We start from the raw sequence: 18,298 nt of genomic DNA, 5'->3' as shown, positions 1-18,298 counted from the left end.
AAAGGATATTTGTGCCCATCATGACTTTTAAACATTTTTTGGAAAGTTTTGCTCTTTGTATCATGGTACAGCATGCCAAAGAGAGAGAGTATGAGAATGAATTATGGGAAGAAAAGAGCATCCTAAGAGTAACTGAAATGAGAAGTGGGTTGGGCCTATGTAGAGGAAAAAACAGGTGAAGATAGCAAAGAAAATGTAGAAAAAAAGGTTGGAGATACTTCTCCTATCATATACTATGTGTTATTTCAAGTTTACACTGTGAGACCAAGAAGTGACAGATAAATCAGAGGAAGAGTAATAGCCCTGAATCTGATGTTCATTTACTGACTTATTGAGCACATGTGCTGTGTTACACTGAAGTAAGTGCTTTCTGTAAATTTTCTAGCTTAATCCTTACAACAAAACTGTAAGATAGTCTTTTCTCTTTTTGCTTTTAAGGAAAAATAAGATTCAGGGTAAAAAAACACTTACCCTGAACATTAGAGCTCAAATTGTACCTCAAAGCATCTACTCTCACAGTGAATCTTGTACAAGTGAACTGGGAAGGAATGAGTGATTTTTACTGTGGTGTTGGGGGAAAAGTCTGAGAGAAGGGGTCATCAGAAATCACAGAAGTACTTGCCTCATGCCATACCTACAGTAAATTCTACACAGGTTGAAAAAAAAGGAACCAAGGATAAAAGGTGATAGACAGCAGGGTTGGAGGACAAGTAAAATAAAACATAAGTAGTTATTTCATTGAAATGGAAACTTTGAAAGTGGGGAACTTTCTAAGCATAGAAACCGTGGAAGAAACCACCAAAGAAATGATTGATACGCTTGGTTACATAAAATGTCAATTTCTGTGCATCGAAAACCATTTTAAGTCAAACCTAAATGCAAAAATTGAGCTGGGAAGGCAAATGAAAATGTGTATATAATTGTGATACACAAATGATTAATATCTTTATTGTCTAAGGAGCTCTTACAAATCAATAAGAAAACCACAAATTTCCTAAGTTAAAAATAGTCAAAAGTAATAACTGGAGAACTACCATAAATTTTAAAAATTACTCCGAAGCAGTAATAAGAAAAAATAACTAAAATTAAAAGCAGATATTTGTGCTATGAAATAAAACTTTTATAAAGTGTTAGGGTTTATTTGTGAACATTTTTAGAAATAAGAACTGAGCTGCTCATTGTCCTTTTTGGTGGGCAATCTATAGATTTTTATCTTTTTGGTGAGCAAATTATAGACAAATGTCATGGAAAAAGTTTATGCCTTTTCTTCAGAAATTCTATTTTTTGTGAATTTCACTTGTGAAAATTAGCCAATATAATGTCAAGATTTTTATGCAAGGATATTGTTGCAATATTAGATGTACAAGAAAAAGAAAAACAAGACAATTTAAATAATAAATATTAGAAAATACTTGAACATATTTTGTGAATATGAATATTCAAATGTGCAATCTGTTAAGACTGTGTGTGTGTGTGTGTGTGTGTGTGTGTGTGTTTTGGCCAAGTGGCATGTGGAATCTTAGTTCCTGACCAGGGATCTAACCTGTACCCTGCTGTGTGGGAGCACAAAGTCTTAACTACTGGACCACTAGGGAGGTCCCCAAGATGGTTTTTAAAGACTATTTTATATATATAAAAATGATTCATTGCTAAGGGGAAAAGGTAAGACAAACTGTATATGCAGTATAATCCTAAATCTTGTTTAAATTCCATGTGTGTGACTTTTTATGTTGAAAGGGAGCATCAAGGAACAACAGATGTTAATTAATTAGTTAATTAATTAACAGAAGATGTTAATTTCCTTCTAAATGGTGTAGTCATGATTAGTTTTTATTTTCTGCATTTTGCCTGTTTTCTACAATGAATGTAATATTGCTTTTATATTTATAAAATGTTACTAACATTTTAGAAGTTATAAAGATTAAATTTAAAAATATGGCTGAAAAAATATGGCTGAGGATAACGTTTTAGGAATGTTAATTTTATTTTCCTTAAATGGAACCTCAGATAGAAACTTAAAATTTCAGATTTGATTTTTTATGATTTGATAGTGGATTTTTAAAAGCTGACAGATTAAATAATCTTTGTGACATCAGTTTTTATAGGGTTGAATTAACTAATACAAGTGTCACTAGAGCTAAAGGTCCAAAGCAGAATGTTCCTTTCTTTTCGTTCTACGTATATAAGCTTTGATTTTTGTTAGAATAATTTTCACCTTACACATTACCATATCCTAATAGGAAATAAGCAAAGATCTTTTTTTTTCCCTTTGATGGAATAAAGTTAGCATTTTGTAACAGCAGAAAGTCAATAGAAACCTTCATCTTGGAGTACCTGTATTCATAGTGGATCCTTAGTTTTCTCTTTTGAGTTTGTAATAATATTACAAGAGCCCTGCCATCTTTTGCATAATCCGGCTTTTGGCCTTTGCATGCCTTGTTATTCTGGTTCTTGGTAAACAATATTTGGAGTAATAAAGTTTGAGAGAGAAAATGGGTTTCTCTTAATAGCTGTGAAGGAAAATGGTATGGGAAAATGTTCCACTATGCCAATGTTTTCACATAGAGGAAATTTTTTTGCATTATCTTATTATCACTGTTAAAGTTATGTCTCATAGGCATATTCATTTTAAGTTCAGGGTCATACTTTTTTTGTGCATTTTGCCCAACTTCATCTTTAAAAATTCTTTTTGGATTATTGATGCCATTGATTGGGTACATATACTTTGGAGCTCTTCTTGATTGCACAGTTTGTCTAAGCATTTTCTGCAGACATCTTTCCTGTAATCCATCATATTTCTTCTGTTTTTCTTTGTGTCCCCTTTTAAGGCACTTTCTATGTTTTTAAGTCCATTATTATTATTTTTTTTGGCTATTTAGTCTTTTTTATTTTTATTTTTTTCTTTATGAAACATTTAAAAGTTTAATTGGTTGTAAATATTTTGTAAAGTATTATAAATAATGACATTAATACAAGACATATCAATCCTTTAGAGGTATACAGTAAAATCCAAATGCCACAGCAACTTGATACCGATTGTCACCCACTTAAAAAGGTATAGGAAAAGACTTTTTTTTTTTTTTTTAATTCTGCATAATGTATTTTATTTTGCACTTGGAATATATCTTTTTTTTTTCCATTTATTTTTATTAGTTGGAGGCTAATTACTTTACATCATTGCAGTAGTTTTTGTCATACATTGAAATGAATTAGCCATGGATTTACATGTATTCCCCATCCCGGTCCCCCCTCCCACCTCCCTCTCTACCTGATCCCTCTGGGTCTTCCCAGTGCACCAGGTCCAAGCACTTGTCTCATGCACCCAACCTGGGCTGGTGATCTGTTTCACCATAGATAATATACATGTTGCGATGCTGTTCTCTTGAAACATCCCACCCTCGCCTTCTCCCACAGAGTCCACAAGTCTGTTCTATACATCTGAGTCTCTTTTTCTGTTTTGCATATAGGGTTATCGTTACCATCTTTCTAAATTCCATATATATGTATTAGTATACTGTAATAGTCTTTATCTTTCTGGCTGACTTCGCTCTGTATAATGGGCTCCAGTTTCATCCATCTCATTAGAACTGATTCAAATGAATTCTTTTTAATGGCTGAGTAATATTCCATGGTGTATATGTACCACAGCTTCCTCATCCATTCGTCTGCTGATGGGCATCTAGGTTGCTTCCATGTCCTGGCTATTATAAACAGTGCTGCGATGAACATTGGGGTGCACGTGTCTCTTTCAGATCTGGTTTCCTCGGTGTGTATGCCCAGAAGTGGGATTGCTGGGTCATATGGCAGTTCTATTTCCAGCTTTTTAAGAAATCTCCACACTGTTTTCCATAGTGGCCGTACTAATTTGCATTCCCACCAACAGTGTAAGAGGGTTCCCTTTTCTCCACACCCTCTCCAGCATTTATTGCTTGTAGACTTTTGGATAGCAGCCATCCTGACTGGCGTGTGATGGTACCTCATTGTGGTTTTGATTTGCATTTCTCTGATAATGAGTGATGTTGAGCATCTTTTCATGTGTTTTTGTGCCATCTGTATGTCTTCTTTGGAGAAATGTCTGTTCTTTGGCCCGTTTTTTGATTGGGTCATGTATTTTTCTGGAATTGAGCTGCAGGAGTTGCTTGTATATTTTTGAGATTAATCCTTTGTTGCTTCATTTGCTATTATTTTCTCCCAATCTGAGGGCTGTCTTTTTACCTTGCTTATAGTTTCCTTTGTTGTGCAAAAGCTTTTAAGTTTCATTAGGTCCCATTTGTTTATTTTTGCTTTTATTTCTAAAATTCTGGGATGTGGGTCATAGAGGATCCTGCTGTGATTTATGTCGGAGAGTGTTTTGCCTATGTTCTCCTCTAGGAGTTTTATAGTTTCCGTTCTTACATTTAGATCTTTAATCCATTTTGAGTTTATTTTTGTGTATGGTGTTAGAAAGTGTTCTAGTTTCATTCTTTTACAGGTGGTTGACCAGTTTTCCCAGCACCACTTGTTAAAGAGGTTGTCTTTTTTCCATTGTATATCCTTGCCTCCATTGTTGAAGATAAGATGACCATAGGTTCGTGGATTTATCTCTGGGCTTTCTATTCTGTTCCATTGATCTATATTTCTGTCTTTGTGCCAGTACCATACTGTCTTGATGACTGTGGCTTTGTAGTAGAGTCTGAAGTCAGGCAGGTTGATTCCTCCAGTTCCATTCTTCTTTCTCAAGGTTACTTTGGCTATTCAAGGTTTTTTGTATTTCCATACAAATTGTGAAATTATTTGTTCTAGTTCTGTGAAAGATACAGTTGGTAGTTTGATAGGGATTGCATTGAATCTATAGATTGCTTTGGGTAGTATAGCCATTTTGACAATATTGATTCTTCCAATCCATGAACACGGTATATTTCTTCATCTGTTTGTGTCCTCTTTGATTTCTTTCATCAGTGTTTTATAGTTTTCTATGTATAGGTCTTTTGTTTCTTTAGGTAGATGTACTCCTAAGTATTTTATTCTTTTTGTTGCAATGGTGAATGGTATTGTTTCCTTAATTTCTCTTTCTGTTTTCTCATTGTTAGTGTATAGGAATGCAAGAGATTTCTGTGTGTTAATTTTATATCCTGCAACTTGACTGTATTCATTGATTAGCTCTAGTAATTTTCTGGTAGAGTCTTTAGGGTTTTCTATGTAGAGGATCATGTCATCTGCAAACAGTTTCACTTCTTCTTTTCCTATCTGGATTCCTTTTACTTCTTTTTCTGCCCTGATTGCTGTGGTGTCAGTGCTTTCGCCGTCTACACTGCTCAGGCTCCCGGCTGCTCTATATGGAGCGGGCCCTGCGTTGAGTGCGGTTCCAGTTTTCAGGTACTCCACAAAAGCGCGGATTCGGTTGCGCCTGCGTTTTGTGCCTTCCCCGGCCTGAGCGGTTCAGGCAGCCAGAGGCTTGGGCGCACTCTCCCCGGGTGCGGCGCGCTTTTTCCCTCCGCGGCAAGCGGCACAGGCAGCCAGAGGCTTGGGCGCACTCTCCCCGGATGCAGCGCGCCTTTTCCCTCCGCGTCGAGCGGCCCAGGCAGCCAGAGGCTTGGGCGCGATCTCCCCGGGTATGGCGCGCCTTTTCCCTCCGCGTCGAGCGGCCCAGGCAGCCAGAGGCTTGGGCGCGATCTCCCCGGGTACGGTGCGCTTTTTCCCTCCGCGGCCCCAGCACGCGCCGCCAGTCGGGTCTCAGGAAGTCTTTAGATAGAACCCGGAGGCCTGTTTGCAGTGTGGAAGGGGGTGGCTTCTCAGGGGCTGATTTTGCCCTTTTCCCCTCCCCCCTGCCTCCTACCTCCAGCGGGGATGGGCCGGCTGTTCTCTGGAATTTCTCAGTCCCTTTGTTTTGCGAACCGCCGGCAGTGTGTTCGGGCCAGTTAATTTTGACCCTTGCTATCCCACAGTTTAAAAAAGCTCCCTCCGATTGCTCTCAGGGTCTTCGGGCCGGTCCTTACCCTAAGCAATGCCGCCCGCTCCTCTCCGTTCCGCCCCCGCTTGTTGCTGGCGGGTGCGGGCGTCTGGGGTATTTTTCTGCTGGGAGTTGCTTTTAGGCACGTAATCTGTGGGCCTTGTTTAATTTTTCCTCCCAGTTAGAATGCCGAAAACTTCCCCCAGTCCCGCCAGTGCGAGGGTTTCCTGGTGATTGGAAACTTCCTCTATTAAGACTCCCTTCCCGGGACGGGTCTCCGTCCGTAGCTCTTTTGTCTCCCTTTTTATCTTTTGTATTTTGTCCTACCTCCCTTCGAAGACAATGGGCTGCTTTTCTGGGCGCCTTATGTCCTCTGCTAGCGATCAGAAGTTGTTTTGTGAAATTTGCTCAGCGTTCAAATGTTCTTTCAATGAATTTGTAGGAGAGAAAGTGTTCTCCCCGTCCTATTCCTCCGCCATCTTGGCTCCTCCTCTCTTAAGTCCATTATTAATAAGTATTTGTTAACTACCGTCCTGATAAATACATGAAATTCCTTCATATTTGCTAAATGTTGGTTCCTTTATTTTTAGGGTGACTATGGATCCTACTATTCGCAGAGCTCTACAAAGGTAAACCAAATGAACACTGACTTCAACAGATAAAGTATCTTTGGTTTGCTTTCTTTGTTGTAGTTGTAAACATGAACTCAAATGAATTATTTTATGAGATTCTGCTTTTAACTAGTTTATTGCTTTTTAAAAATTAGAGAATAAATTGAAAGCTTTTATAGTTTTCCTAGTGGGTTGCCTGGACATGTGTTCAGACTCAGATGGAACCTTGAAGGTGTTCCGCGTGCTCCACATCTGGTCCTCAGCTCTGCAGGCTTGAGGTTTGAGTTTATGGCATGTGAGAGCAGTCATGTCCCCTGGAGACTGATACAGTATCAGTTTCTCTGTTTATGGTGCCATGAAAGCCAAATGCTGGGCTTACCTCCTTAATATATTCTCTCTCTCCTGTTTAAAAAGCCTGCATGGGAGTCTAGTTATGGTCAGTCATTGGCTCCTAGATCTGGAATTAGAATGAGGAGAGAGGACAGCCATTTTGAAGACTTAATAGTGAAAGACTTGCTAACCATGATAACCTGATGTGTATGTCTAACCTAGAGGGATGTTCTTCTTAGTGGGCTGTGTGGGTACCTTTTCCCCATACAGTGATGAGTACCGCGCACATTACTTTATTGCACTTCACTTTATTGTGCTTCACAGATGTTGCGTTTTGTTTCTGTTCTGTTTTTTGGTTTTTTACAAATTGAAGATTTGCAGCAAGCATGCCTTGTGCTAGTCTATTGGCGTCATTTTTCCAACAGCGATTGCTTACTTTGTGTCTCTGTGTCACAGTTCAGTAGTTCTTACAACATTTCACATTTTTTCATTACTTTTATTATGGTGATCTGTGTTCACTGATCTTTCATGTTACTATTGCCATTGTTTTGGTGCACCATGAATCTTGCCTGTATAAGATGCTGAACTTAGTATAAATATGTGTTGACTGTTCCACTGGCCAGCCTTCCCCGCTATTTCTCACTTTCCTTGGGCCTCCCTATTCCCTGAGAACAACAGTACTGAAATTAGGCTAATTAATAAGTTTATAATGACCTCTAAGCGTTCAAGTGAGAGGAGGAGTCTACATCTCTCACTTTAAATCAAAAGCTAGAAATGATAAGGCTTAGTGAGGAAGGTGTGTAGAAAGTTGAGATAACCAAAATCAAGGCCTCTTGCTCCAAACAGCTGAGTTGTGAATGTAAAGGAAACATTTTTGGAGGAAATTAAAAGTGCTACTCCAGTGAATACACAAATGATAAGAAAGCAAAACAGCCTTATTGCAGATCTGGAGAAAGTTTTAGTGGTCTGAATAGAAGATGAAACCAACCACTACATTCCCTTCAGCCAAAGCCTAATCTTGAGCAAGGCCCTAACTCTCTTCAGTTCTGTGAAGGTTGAGAGAGGTGAAGAAGCTGTAGAAGGAAAGTTTGAAGCTAGCAGGGGTTGGTTCATGAAGTTTAAGGAAAGAAGTCATCACCATAACATAAAAACTAAGTGAAGCAGCAAGTGTTGATATAGAAGCTGCAGCAGATTATCCAGAAGATCTTGCTAAGATGAGTAAGGCAGTTGCCCACACTGAGAAAAAGACTTTTAATGTAGACAAAACAGCCTTTTATTGAAAGCAAATGCCACCAAGGACTTTCATAGCTAGAGAGGAGAAGTCAATGCTTGTTTCAAAATTTCAAAGGACAGGCTGACTCTCTTGTTAGGGTCTGACGCAGCTTTTGACTTGAGTTGACAACAGAGCTCAGTTACCTTTCCAAAAATGATAGGTCCCTTAAAAAGTTTACTAAATCTAGCCTGCCTCTGCTCCATAAGTGAAACAGTAAAGCCTGGATGACAGGACATCTGTTGGCAATATAGTTTACTGAATATTTTAAGCCTACTGCTGAGATCTACTGCTCAGAAAACAAACAAACAAACAAAAAAACAACAACAAAATTTATTTTAAATTACTACTGTTCATTGACAGAGCACTTGGTCACCCGAAAGCTCTGATGAAGATACAATGAGATTAATGATGTTTTCATGCCCACTTATACAACATCCATTCTATACAACATCCATTTGGCAGTCCATGAATCAAGGAATAATGTTAACTTTCAAGGTTCATTATTTAAAAAATATATTTTATGAGGCTATAGATGCCATAGATAGTGATTCATCTGATGGATCTGGGGAAAGTAAATTGTAGACACTTCTATAAAGGAGTCACCATTCTAGGTGCCATTAAGAATATTCTTGACTCATAGGAAGAGACCAAAGTATCAATGTTAATGGGAGTTTGAAATAAGTTGATTCCAGCCCTAATGGATGACTTGGAGAGATTCATAACTACAATGGAGAAAGTAACTGTAGATGTAGTAGAAACAGCAAGAGAACTAGAAATTGAGTCTGAAGACGTGACTGAATTGCTGCAATCTCGTGATAAAACTTGAATGGATGAGGAGTTACATCTTATCGGTGAACAAAGAAAGAGGTTTCTTGAGATGGAATCTATTCCTGGTGAAGATGCTGTAAAGACTGTTGAAATGACAATAAAGGATTTATAATATTACATAGACTTAGTTGATAAAGCAGTGGCAGGGTTGGGAGAATTGACTCCAATTTTGAGAGGGTTCTGTGGGTAAAATGCTACCAAGCAGCATTGCCTGTTACAGAGAAATTATTCATAAAAGGAAGAGTCCATAAAGGACTTCCCTGGCAGTCCAGTGGTTAAGATTTCATGCTTCTGATGTAGAGGGAAGGCACAGGTTTGGTCTCTGGTTGGGGAACTAAGATCCCGTATGTCACATAATGCAGTCCAAAAAAAAAGCAAGAGGAGTTCATTGATGCAGTAAACTTTATTGTTGTCTTATTTTAAGAAATTGTCATCTTTAGTAACCACTTCCCTGATCCGTCAGCACCATCAGCATCAAGGTAAGACCCTCTACCAGCAAAAAGATTACTGATTCACCAAAGGCAAAGATGATGGAGAGCAATTTTTAGCGATAGAGTATTTTTAAATAAAGGCACGTGCATTGTTTTTTTTAGACATAAAGATATCACACATTTAATAGACTAGAATGTAGTGTAAACATAGCTTTTATATGTGCTGAGAGACCAAAAACTTGGTGTGACTTGCTTTTTTGCAATATTTGCTTTATTGTGATGGTCTGGAACCAAACCCACACTATCTTTGAGGTCTGCCTGTAAAAGCTACGGTTTCCCTCTCAGCTTCCCATCTTTCTCAGTTTCCACCATTGATCTTTCCACATACTCATAATGTCCACTAGTCTTTCTGTTTTTAGTCTGGGAGGTATCATTCTCTCCAACTGTCAAGCAGAGGCAAAAGTCAGAGTTGTATTTGAATGTCAACTCTACTTGGCTCTAGACTCTTGCACAAGGTACTGAATGTTTCATTTCCCTTATTTGAAAACATATTAGTAAGAATCCCTATCTCATAGACTTGTTGTGAGATGAAACATTTAACTCAGTGGTGTAATAAGAGCTCAGTAAATATCAAACAATATAATTCATGTTATCATGGTTTAGTGTTTATTGAAAGGTGAATTCTGCACACATATGTATAGATTTTATTAGGTTGAACTGTGTGAAATTGCCATTTTGGCATGTCAAAACACCAGCTATTTGTATGGCAAAACCCAGTGACAACTTTAATTCTTGTCTACAGAACCTTTAGTTATTTTGCTTAATACATGTTATTACCCTAATTGAATATATAAGTGCACTTGAATTATCTTCTTTAATCCATGTTATTTTGTTGTTGTTCAGTGAAGTGGCAGAATAATACTGATTTTGGGGTCATGAACTAGTCATGATAATGATAATGTTGTCTACTGAGATTTTCCAAGTCATTCTGCTTCTCAAATGGGCTCATCTTTAAAAGAAAATTTGAAGTATAGTTGCTTTACAATGTTGTTTCTACTGTATAGCAAAGTGGACTGGAGGGTTTATATTAGGATATACACATAACTCCCTTCTCTTTTGGATTTCCTTCCTATTTAGGTCACCACAGAGCATTGAGTAGAGTTCCCTGTGCTAAACAGTAGGTTCTCATTAGTTATCTATTTTATACACAATATCAATAATGTATATATGTCAATCCGAATCTCTCAATTCATCCCATCTCCCCATCTGCCTTAACATACATACATTTGTTCTCTGTATCTATGTCTCTATTTCTGCTTTGTAAATAAGATTGTCTGTACCCATTTTTTTTTTCAGATTCCACATATGTGTGTTAATATATGGGCTTTGGTCTTCTCTTTGTGACTTACTTCACTCTGTATGAACGTCACTAGGTCCATCCATGTCTCTACAAATGACCCATTTTCATTCCTTTTTATATATATGCTACATTTTCTTAATCCATTCCTCTGTTGATGGATAGCATTGTTAATAATTGACACCATTTTCAGAATGAGCAAAACGCAAATTTTACCAATACTCTGAGAAAGAACAAAAGTATATGTTGTTATGTTTCAGGAACTTGAAATATTTTTGTTGATCTTAAATCTTTCATGAAAATGAAACAGCTACTCGTGAATGGATTGAAAACTTTCTTGTTCTACTTGCGCTATTCTATTTCTTGCTCTATATAGTACTTATGCATTTGTGCACAGACTGACCTCCTTAATTTAGCCTTTAGCCCTTTAAACAGCTTCTGAAATGAATGTGTGATCATGCTAACCTTCTGTAGCAATCTTTTACACATGGTTGAAATGTTGTCATTACTGAAGTCCTGACTTTCTACCAGGGATGTTATAAACCAAGCCCCGAGGCAGCTATTGGGAATGTCAGGCTGAAATGATTTCTCTAGAGGCTCCAACAGCATCAGGAATTCAGTTAGGTGTGTGCTCAAAACTGACTGGGGCAAGAAGAGGCTCAGAGTTGATGCCTTTTATCCCCGAAGTGAAGGATTTCTTCTGCTTTACATTTTTAGGATCTTGTGAGTTTCTCTTCTGGCCTTTGGTTTTAGTATATATTCAACCATCTTGGTGCTTTGGGACCTACCTGGCCTGTCAGCTGAGTTTCAAAGAACATACCAGGAATCAGAGATCTGAATTCCGAAGATGAGGAGGCCCCTCGTTGCTTGGTACCCACTCCAGCTCCTTCCTTTCCTGCACTTCATGTTCTGCTCGCTCAGCCAGCCAGCAGGGGGCCCCTAGGAGGCAGCATAGGATCCTTGTCATCTTTTTGTTTGTTTGTTTTTTATTGAATCTTCTCACCCAGTTAAAATATCAAAGTCTTCCTGGGATTAGAGAATGAGGAGATATGATTTCATGGTGTATAAATTAAAAAGGTAGCCTGGGTGAGTTCTGAGTTTGCGATAGAAAGAGCTTCAGTAAAAATGAAAGGAAACCCATTTAATTATGTCTGTTATTGGACTCTTTCTTCCTCCTCCCCCACTACTTTGATAATGTATTTTTGTGGAATGTGAATCAAATGGCAGCATTTAAGAATCCAAGGTCACTTTTTAAATCTTGTCCGCCGAAGACTTGCCTAGACAGGCTTTTGATTTAGATGTTTGTAGATGTGACTTGACATCATAGCTAGGTGTGCTGTCAGAAAGTTCGATTTACTTAATAGAAAGGGTAGAGTAAAGCTTGAGCCTCTCTTTTGTCTTTGAACTGAGGAGTATGAGTAATCAGGAACAGTGCTTCCTGGTGGCAGGTGAAGTGTGCATTCTGAGGACGCAATTCTAAGAACTGTCAGAATTGACTCATGCCTACTTTAATGGTATGGGTTACAATGACGCTGACTAAAAATATCAGTGATTTGGTGGTGGTTGGGAGAAAGTGTGTCTTCCTCCTACATTCAGAACAGATCAGAGCTGCCACCATGCAGACGCCCAACTGCCCTGAAGGTCTTTTCAGGGAGAGACTGATTGACATGAGGTTCAGATGTGAAAGCGCTCTGGCTGGTCCTGCTTGTCACTTCCCTTAATTCAGGACTGATCTGAAGGCTCAGACATGTCTTTCCTTTTTGCACCTTCAAGTGGGCCCTTCTTGAAGGTATGTGGTCAGTAGGAAGGAAAGATTGGTTTTCAGTCCCAAAACACTTTTTTGTGACATTCAAGAAAGAAATGTTTGCTTTGATTTGTGTTCTAAAGAGAGTGCTATCGTTGGGCCTTTAAAAAATGTGTTAGGGATACGTGTGTGTGTATGTGTGTGTGTGTGTGTGTGTGAGTGAGAGAGAAAGAATGTGACAGGGAGAGAAATGGAGGGGATGTAGAGAATGAAAGGGGGGATTTGGAAGATTAAAAAATCATATCTCTTATTCAGAATAGTTATAAATATTTATAATTTACCTGTATTAGAAGTCATCTCATAAATGACAAGTCATTAGTTAGTAACTAGTTATCATATACGGGTAACTTATGCAAGTTCAGAATCTAAGAGTTTAGAATCCTGGTACAGCAGATCAGAGTCAATAACCAAAATTTATTAATTTTGTGGTTTCACAAAATGGTCCTCTCTAGGGTCCTTCTACACCATGAGAAAATCCAGTTCTTCAATTGACCCTCAGTTTCCCAGTACCCCACTTCAGAGTTGCTAAAGATTTCAGAAATGATGTGTCTATTTACTCTCCCTTTGAGGTGCAGGGAATAATCTATATTATTTTTTTCCTACAGGTTTATTATGCTTTGCTCAAGTCAGTGGGGAGGCTGTCATATTTGCCTTGTGAAAGGACTTAACATATGATGGTGATACTACTAATTTGGATTGGCTACCAGATTCGAGATTTTGGCCATTGATAAAGTTTCATTTCTAAAAATACAATATTATAAAAGAATCTTTCCACAAAGAGGCCTCATCCTTTTTTTTTTTTTTTTCATGCTTAATAAACATTGTTTCATTTTAGTGAGTGAGTGACTTCTTTTCTGAATTGTCTATCCTTGTCTTTGGGTATTATTGTGTTAGAGTATTAATTTTCTAGTCAATTCATCTGAGCTTTTTATATATTCATATTCTTAGTCATTTCACTCTATTTTGGTGGCCAGTATTTTTCTAGAGTTCCTTTGCCTTCTGTTCTCTTTATATTCTATTTAACTTACTAAGTTTAATTTAAAAATTTAATAAATAAGCTTGTATTTTCCAACAATGGTGTAACTGCTAACTGTAGAGTTTTCAAATATGCTAATTTTTAGAAAATGTTATAGTTTGGGGTCATATTTGATTTGAAAATTAAAAGAAAGGATAGTGAATGTGGCTGAAAAGATATAGTCATGTTCTTGAATTCTCAGCTAAGGAGGTCAATCTGGTGTAGATGTGCTTCACATCAAATTGGATGCAGTTGTAATCATGATATGGGAAGGTATTGAATAGTTAATCTCTTTAAAGCATTGGTGTAAATTCTATCTTATTAGTTCATTCTTTTTTAAAAAAAAAACTCTCATGAATGTCCCTTTGTTACAGACGTTTTTATGGATATCACATCTAAATCCATGATCACATCTGAAATGTGATTAATATGTGGATATTAATCCAATATGTGGGTTTAGTACTAATATGTCAAATTGGTACCATGAATTCTAAGGTGAATTCTTACCCTGCAGGTCTCATCTTTATGATGAAAAGTGTGGTCCTAGCTTGAGTAATGGTTTGGTTCCTAATCACAAACCACCTTCTTCCACGGCACCAAATAATGTTCAAGTCTGGCAGACCAGTTATTAGCTAGAAATTGTGAACAAGTTACTTGACTGCTTATATTCCTCATTTTTCTCATTTCTAAAGGGGGATAATTGGGCTTCTCAGGTGACTCGGTGGTAAAGAATCCGCCTCTCAGTGCAGGAGACACAGGTGACATGGGTTTGACCCCTGGCTTGGGAAATCCTCTGGAGGAGGAAATGGCAACCCACTCCACTGTTCTTGCTTGGATAATCCCATGGACAGGGGAGCCATAGCCCATGGAGGAGGGCTACAGTCCATGGGGGTCACAAAGAGTCAGACACGACTAAGCAACTGAGCATGAGCATGAAAGGGGAATAATAACAGATCCGTACCTTATAGCATTATTATGAAAATAAAATGAAAACATCCTTCTCAAAAAAGTTCTTGGTACATTTTAGTGAAAATCGCTGTCATGTCTGACTCTTTGTGACCCCATGGATTGTATAGTCCATGGAATTCTCCAGGCCGGACTACTAGAGTGGATACCCTTTCCCTTCTCCAGGGGATCTTCCCAACCCAGGGATCAAACCCAGGTCTCCCACATTGCAGGCAGGCTTTTTACCAGCTGAGCCACAAAGGAAGTCCATGGTACATTTTATGTGTTTGCTAAATGTTAAATATCATCACTATTGATGTGTAGATGCTACATCCTCCTTTGTTTTCCTCAATTTATGGCATTCAAAGCCAGTTTTAAGAGAGTGATGGTAATTCCCAGAAAATTATGAGAACTTAACATTTTTAATAGAGTAGTAAGGCAAGGCAAGAAGTTGGTGATGGATCCAGAAAATGGTGCTTTAAAAGTGAAAGTGAAGTTGCTCAGTCATGTCGGACTCTTTAAGACACCATGCCATGGACTGTAGTCCACCAGGCTTCTCGGTCCATGGGATTTTCCAGGCATGAATACTGGAATGGGTCGCCTTTTCCTTTGCCAGGGAATCTTCCTGACCCAGGGATTGAACCTGGGTCTCCCACATTGTAGACAGACACGTTACCATCTGAGCTACCAGGTTGCTTTAAAAGGCAGTTTCAAAGTGATCAAAGTTTCTTCCTGTGGATGTTTCCCTGGCCCACATGTCATACACCTCCATATCCATTTGTGATATTCTAAAAGTTGGATCAAAATAGATGAACAAGATTTGAGAATGTTAATCTCATTTTGGTCTTTATGATAAATGTTTATCAGTCTGTGTATCTATCTATGTACCTGTCAATATATTATGTATGTTATCAGTATATATATATATATATATATATGTAACTATGTAACTATGTAATATATGTATGTATGTTTAGAGATGTTTGTGTGTACATGATGTTTGTATAATGTATATAGTAATGTAAGTTAGAGCTCTAAAGAGCCTTCATGATTCCATATTCTTGCTGAGCCTCTTGATAAGAGTTATTCTCCTAATTCATCCAGAAGGAGGACCTGGGGAGAAGCCTCAATGTGATAAGTACTGTTTACTCCAAGCTACAGTGATGGGTTCCTTTCTTCATGATAGCATGTAATGCATATCATCCACTGCTCAGTCTGTAATTCCAATTCAAAAATGATTCTGTCTCAGGCCAGAAAGAAAGTAGGACACATATGTGTTCTTTTTAAAAAATTCTTTTCCATTATGGTTTATCCCAGGACATTGAATATAGTTTCCTGTGCTACACAGTAGGAACTTGCTGTCCATCCGTTCTATGTGTAATAGTTGGCATTTACTAACTACAAACACCCAGTCCATCCTTCTTTGGTGAATATCCCAGTATATTCATTCTTGTCACAAAAGAGAAAATGGCTTCCTGATGTAGTTGATTGTAGTTTGTCTTTTGCATTTATAAGCATTTGTTGATACTTTATGACTTCAAATGGTGCAGTAAGGGAAAAATAAAGGGACTAATGTGTATTGGGTGGCCATGATGTGCTACATGATATTAACATTTGATTCTCCCACGAATCTGTTAGGCTGGTTTAATTACCCTTGACTTATTGATGACAAGATGAAGCTGTTGGTAATTAGGAGAGCTCTGATCTGATCCCCCAAATCACGCTCTTTCCAGGGCTATGCTGTCTGCTGATGCATTAGATTCTGAATAGGGAGGTCAAGAAAACCGTTCTGTTTCCGGGGTATGACGTTTCAAGTAGTGGCCCTGGCTGGCCACACTCAGAGAAGTTGGTGGGTAGCTGCTTATAGTACAAGCCATGTGGTGTGGGTTCCTCCTCCCCATAACTCCTCCCTCTGTTCCCTCCAGCTGTCCTCAGGTTTGGGAAATACAGCCTTGCTCACCTTGGCTCTCTGGCTTCTAACCTACCTCTTCCCTCCCACCAAAGTTTTAATATTCACTAGACTCCTAACTGGTAAAGCCATACTGGTGAATGCTATTTAAGTGAAGTGAAAGTCGCTCAGTCATGTCCGACTCTTTGTGACCCTTTGGACTATATAGTCCACGGAATTCTCAAGGCAAGAATACTGGAGTGGGTAGCCTTTCCCTTCTCCAGGGGATCTTCCCAACCCAGGGATCAAACCCAGGTCTCCCACATTGCAGGCAGATTCTTTACCAGCTGAGCCACCAGGGAAGCCTATTTACTTCACTTATTTATTTCAACTCTGTGTTTCTAATATCTAGCTATAATCTGAGGCATGTATCACCTCCTGAGAAGAGTCAGCAATTAAGATGTCAGCCTTGTCAGGATTCCTGAGCACTGTGCTGATAGGTACTTGGAAATGGTATAGATAGAACATATGCTGAAACCTTCTGCCATGTAAATATGTTGCTCTTTATCAGAAAGTTTCCAGGATTCAATAAGGAGCCTTTTGCATTGATTTAGGCATTCTGGTTTGTATTCAGCCCTTCTTATTAATATATTTTTTAAATAGAAAGGGAGGATTTGTGTGGTATAGATGTGGTAGGTAAGCTTGAGTCTGATTGATGCAGACTCAAATTTTAGTCCCATCTCTCAGTGCCTGAGTGCCCCCAGATAAGTCACTTGTTTTTCCTTTTGGTGCTCTGATTACCCATCTGTAAATCGAATGTGATACCTACCTTCTGGACCTGTGTATAACACCTAGTACGGGCCCTAATACAGAGCTTTCCTGAGAAAATATTAGTTCTTTGTTTCTTGACCTGGAAGGTAATGCTTTTAAAATTCTTACTTTCAGTGAATGGATATATTTATATGGAGGAAGGGCTGATTCAGTAAGTCTTCCCTCTCCTAAAGACTATTTCCAACAGTTCTGTATCTGTTCCATTTCAAATAGAGGTTTTAAGCTCTCTCATTTCCCCAACACTTCTGCATGAAATAAGAAGTGAACTCAACATACAACAGCTTGTTGGGTGTATTCCATGCATCTGTTCTGTGCAAGTGTTCTTCCTGCCGGATCCAAAGTGCAGGGAGTCGAGAGTCACATTCGCTAGTAGACTTAGCTATTGACGATTCCAGCACGTTTATCATGACGTAGGTGATGCTTTTGAGACTGTGCAGGAAGCTGAAACGAGTACTGTGACAGGGCACGGCTCACAGCTGTAGGAGAAAATGCTTCTCGCTGTGTATTGACTGTTTTCCACCTCAGATTCCTCTTCTCTCTTCTGTGAATTCTGTGCTCCCTGCTAAAGACCAGCCTTTTTCACCTGCTTGCTGTATTAGTAAACTCAACAGTTTCTGCAAACGATGTTAATATGCCCAAACAGTGGTTAACAGTTCAAGAGTATACACCTAGGAAGGTTTCACCTTAAAATAATTAGCTCTTAAATACTCTCCAGTATCCAAAATTAAAATTGACAACTCTCTTTTCACTTTTAATTCAGTATCTCCAAGGCATAATTTTTCATGAAAAAGTAAATATTTTTAGTCACCCAACAAGGGAAGACTTTTCTTTTTACAGAAATATATGTTTAAGAAAGGATGATGTGTACTTTTTCTAAGTCATCTCTTGAGAGCAATTAATTTGACTGATCAGAAGCCTCTAAATTATTTTTAGTTTTGTACTGTTATCAGTGTTTCAAAGAAAAAAGGTTCCTCAGTGCAACTTAAATTTGTGTTTGCTTTTGTACTTATTCAACCATCAAAAATTTAAGTGATGCATCATTTTTTAAAATCAGGA

General features: G+C 38.3%; 1 protein-coding gene across 1 annotated transcript in view; it reads left to right on the top strand.

The window, feature by feature from the left end:
- The window catches only part of LOC110130943 (uncharacterized), a 141,547-nt gene extending 128,206 nt beyond the window's left edge, over positions 1-13,341 (top strand). The window contains exons 4-7 of the mRNA XM_070469836.1: positions 6,520-6,558; positions 9,396-9,450; positions 10,540-10,579; positions 13,169-13,341. Of these exons, the coding sequence (XP_070325937.1) occupies positions 6,520-6,558; positions 9,396-9,450; positions 10,540-10,579; positions 13,169-13,238 (204 nt within the window). The 3' untranslated portion in view covers positions 13,239-13,341. The remainder of the gene's footprint in view (positions 1-6,519; positions 6,559-9,395; positions 9,451-10,539; positions 10,580-13,168) is intronic.
- Positions 13,342-18,298: the final 4,957 nt, after the last annotated feature.

Source organism: Odocoileus virginianus, chromosome 7, assembly GCF_023699985.2.
Source record: "Odocoileus virginianus isolate 20LAN1187 ecotype Illinois chromosome 7, Ovbor_1.2, whole genome shotgun sequence".
Classification (NCBI taxonomy): Eukaryota; Metazoa; Chordata; class Mammalia; order Artiodactyla; family Cervidae; genus Odocoileus; species Odocoileus virginianus.
Note: the sequence above shows the minus strand (reverse complement) of the source record. Positions and strands in the feature narration are given on the sequence as shown.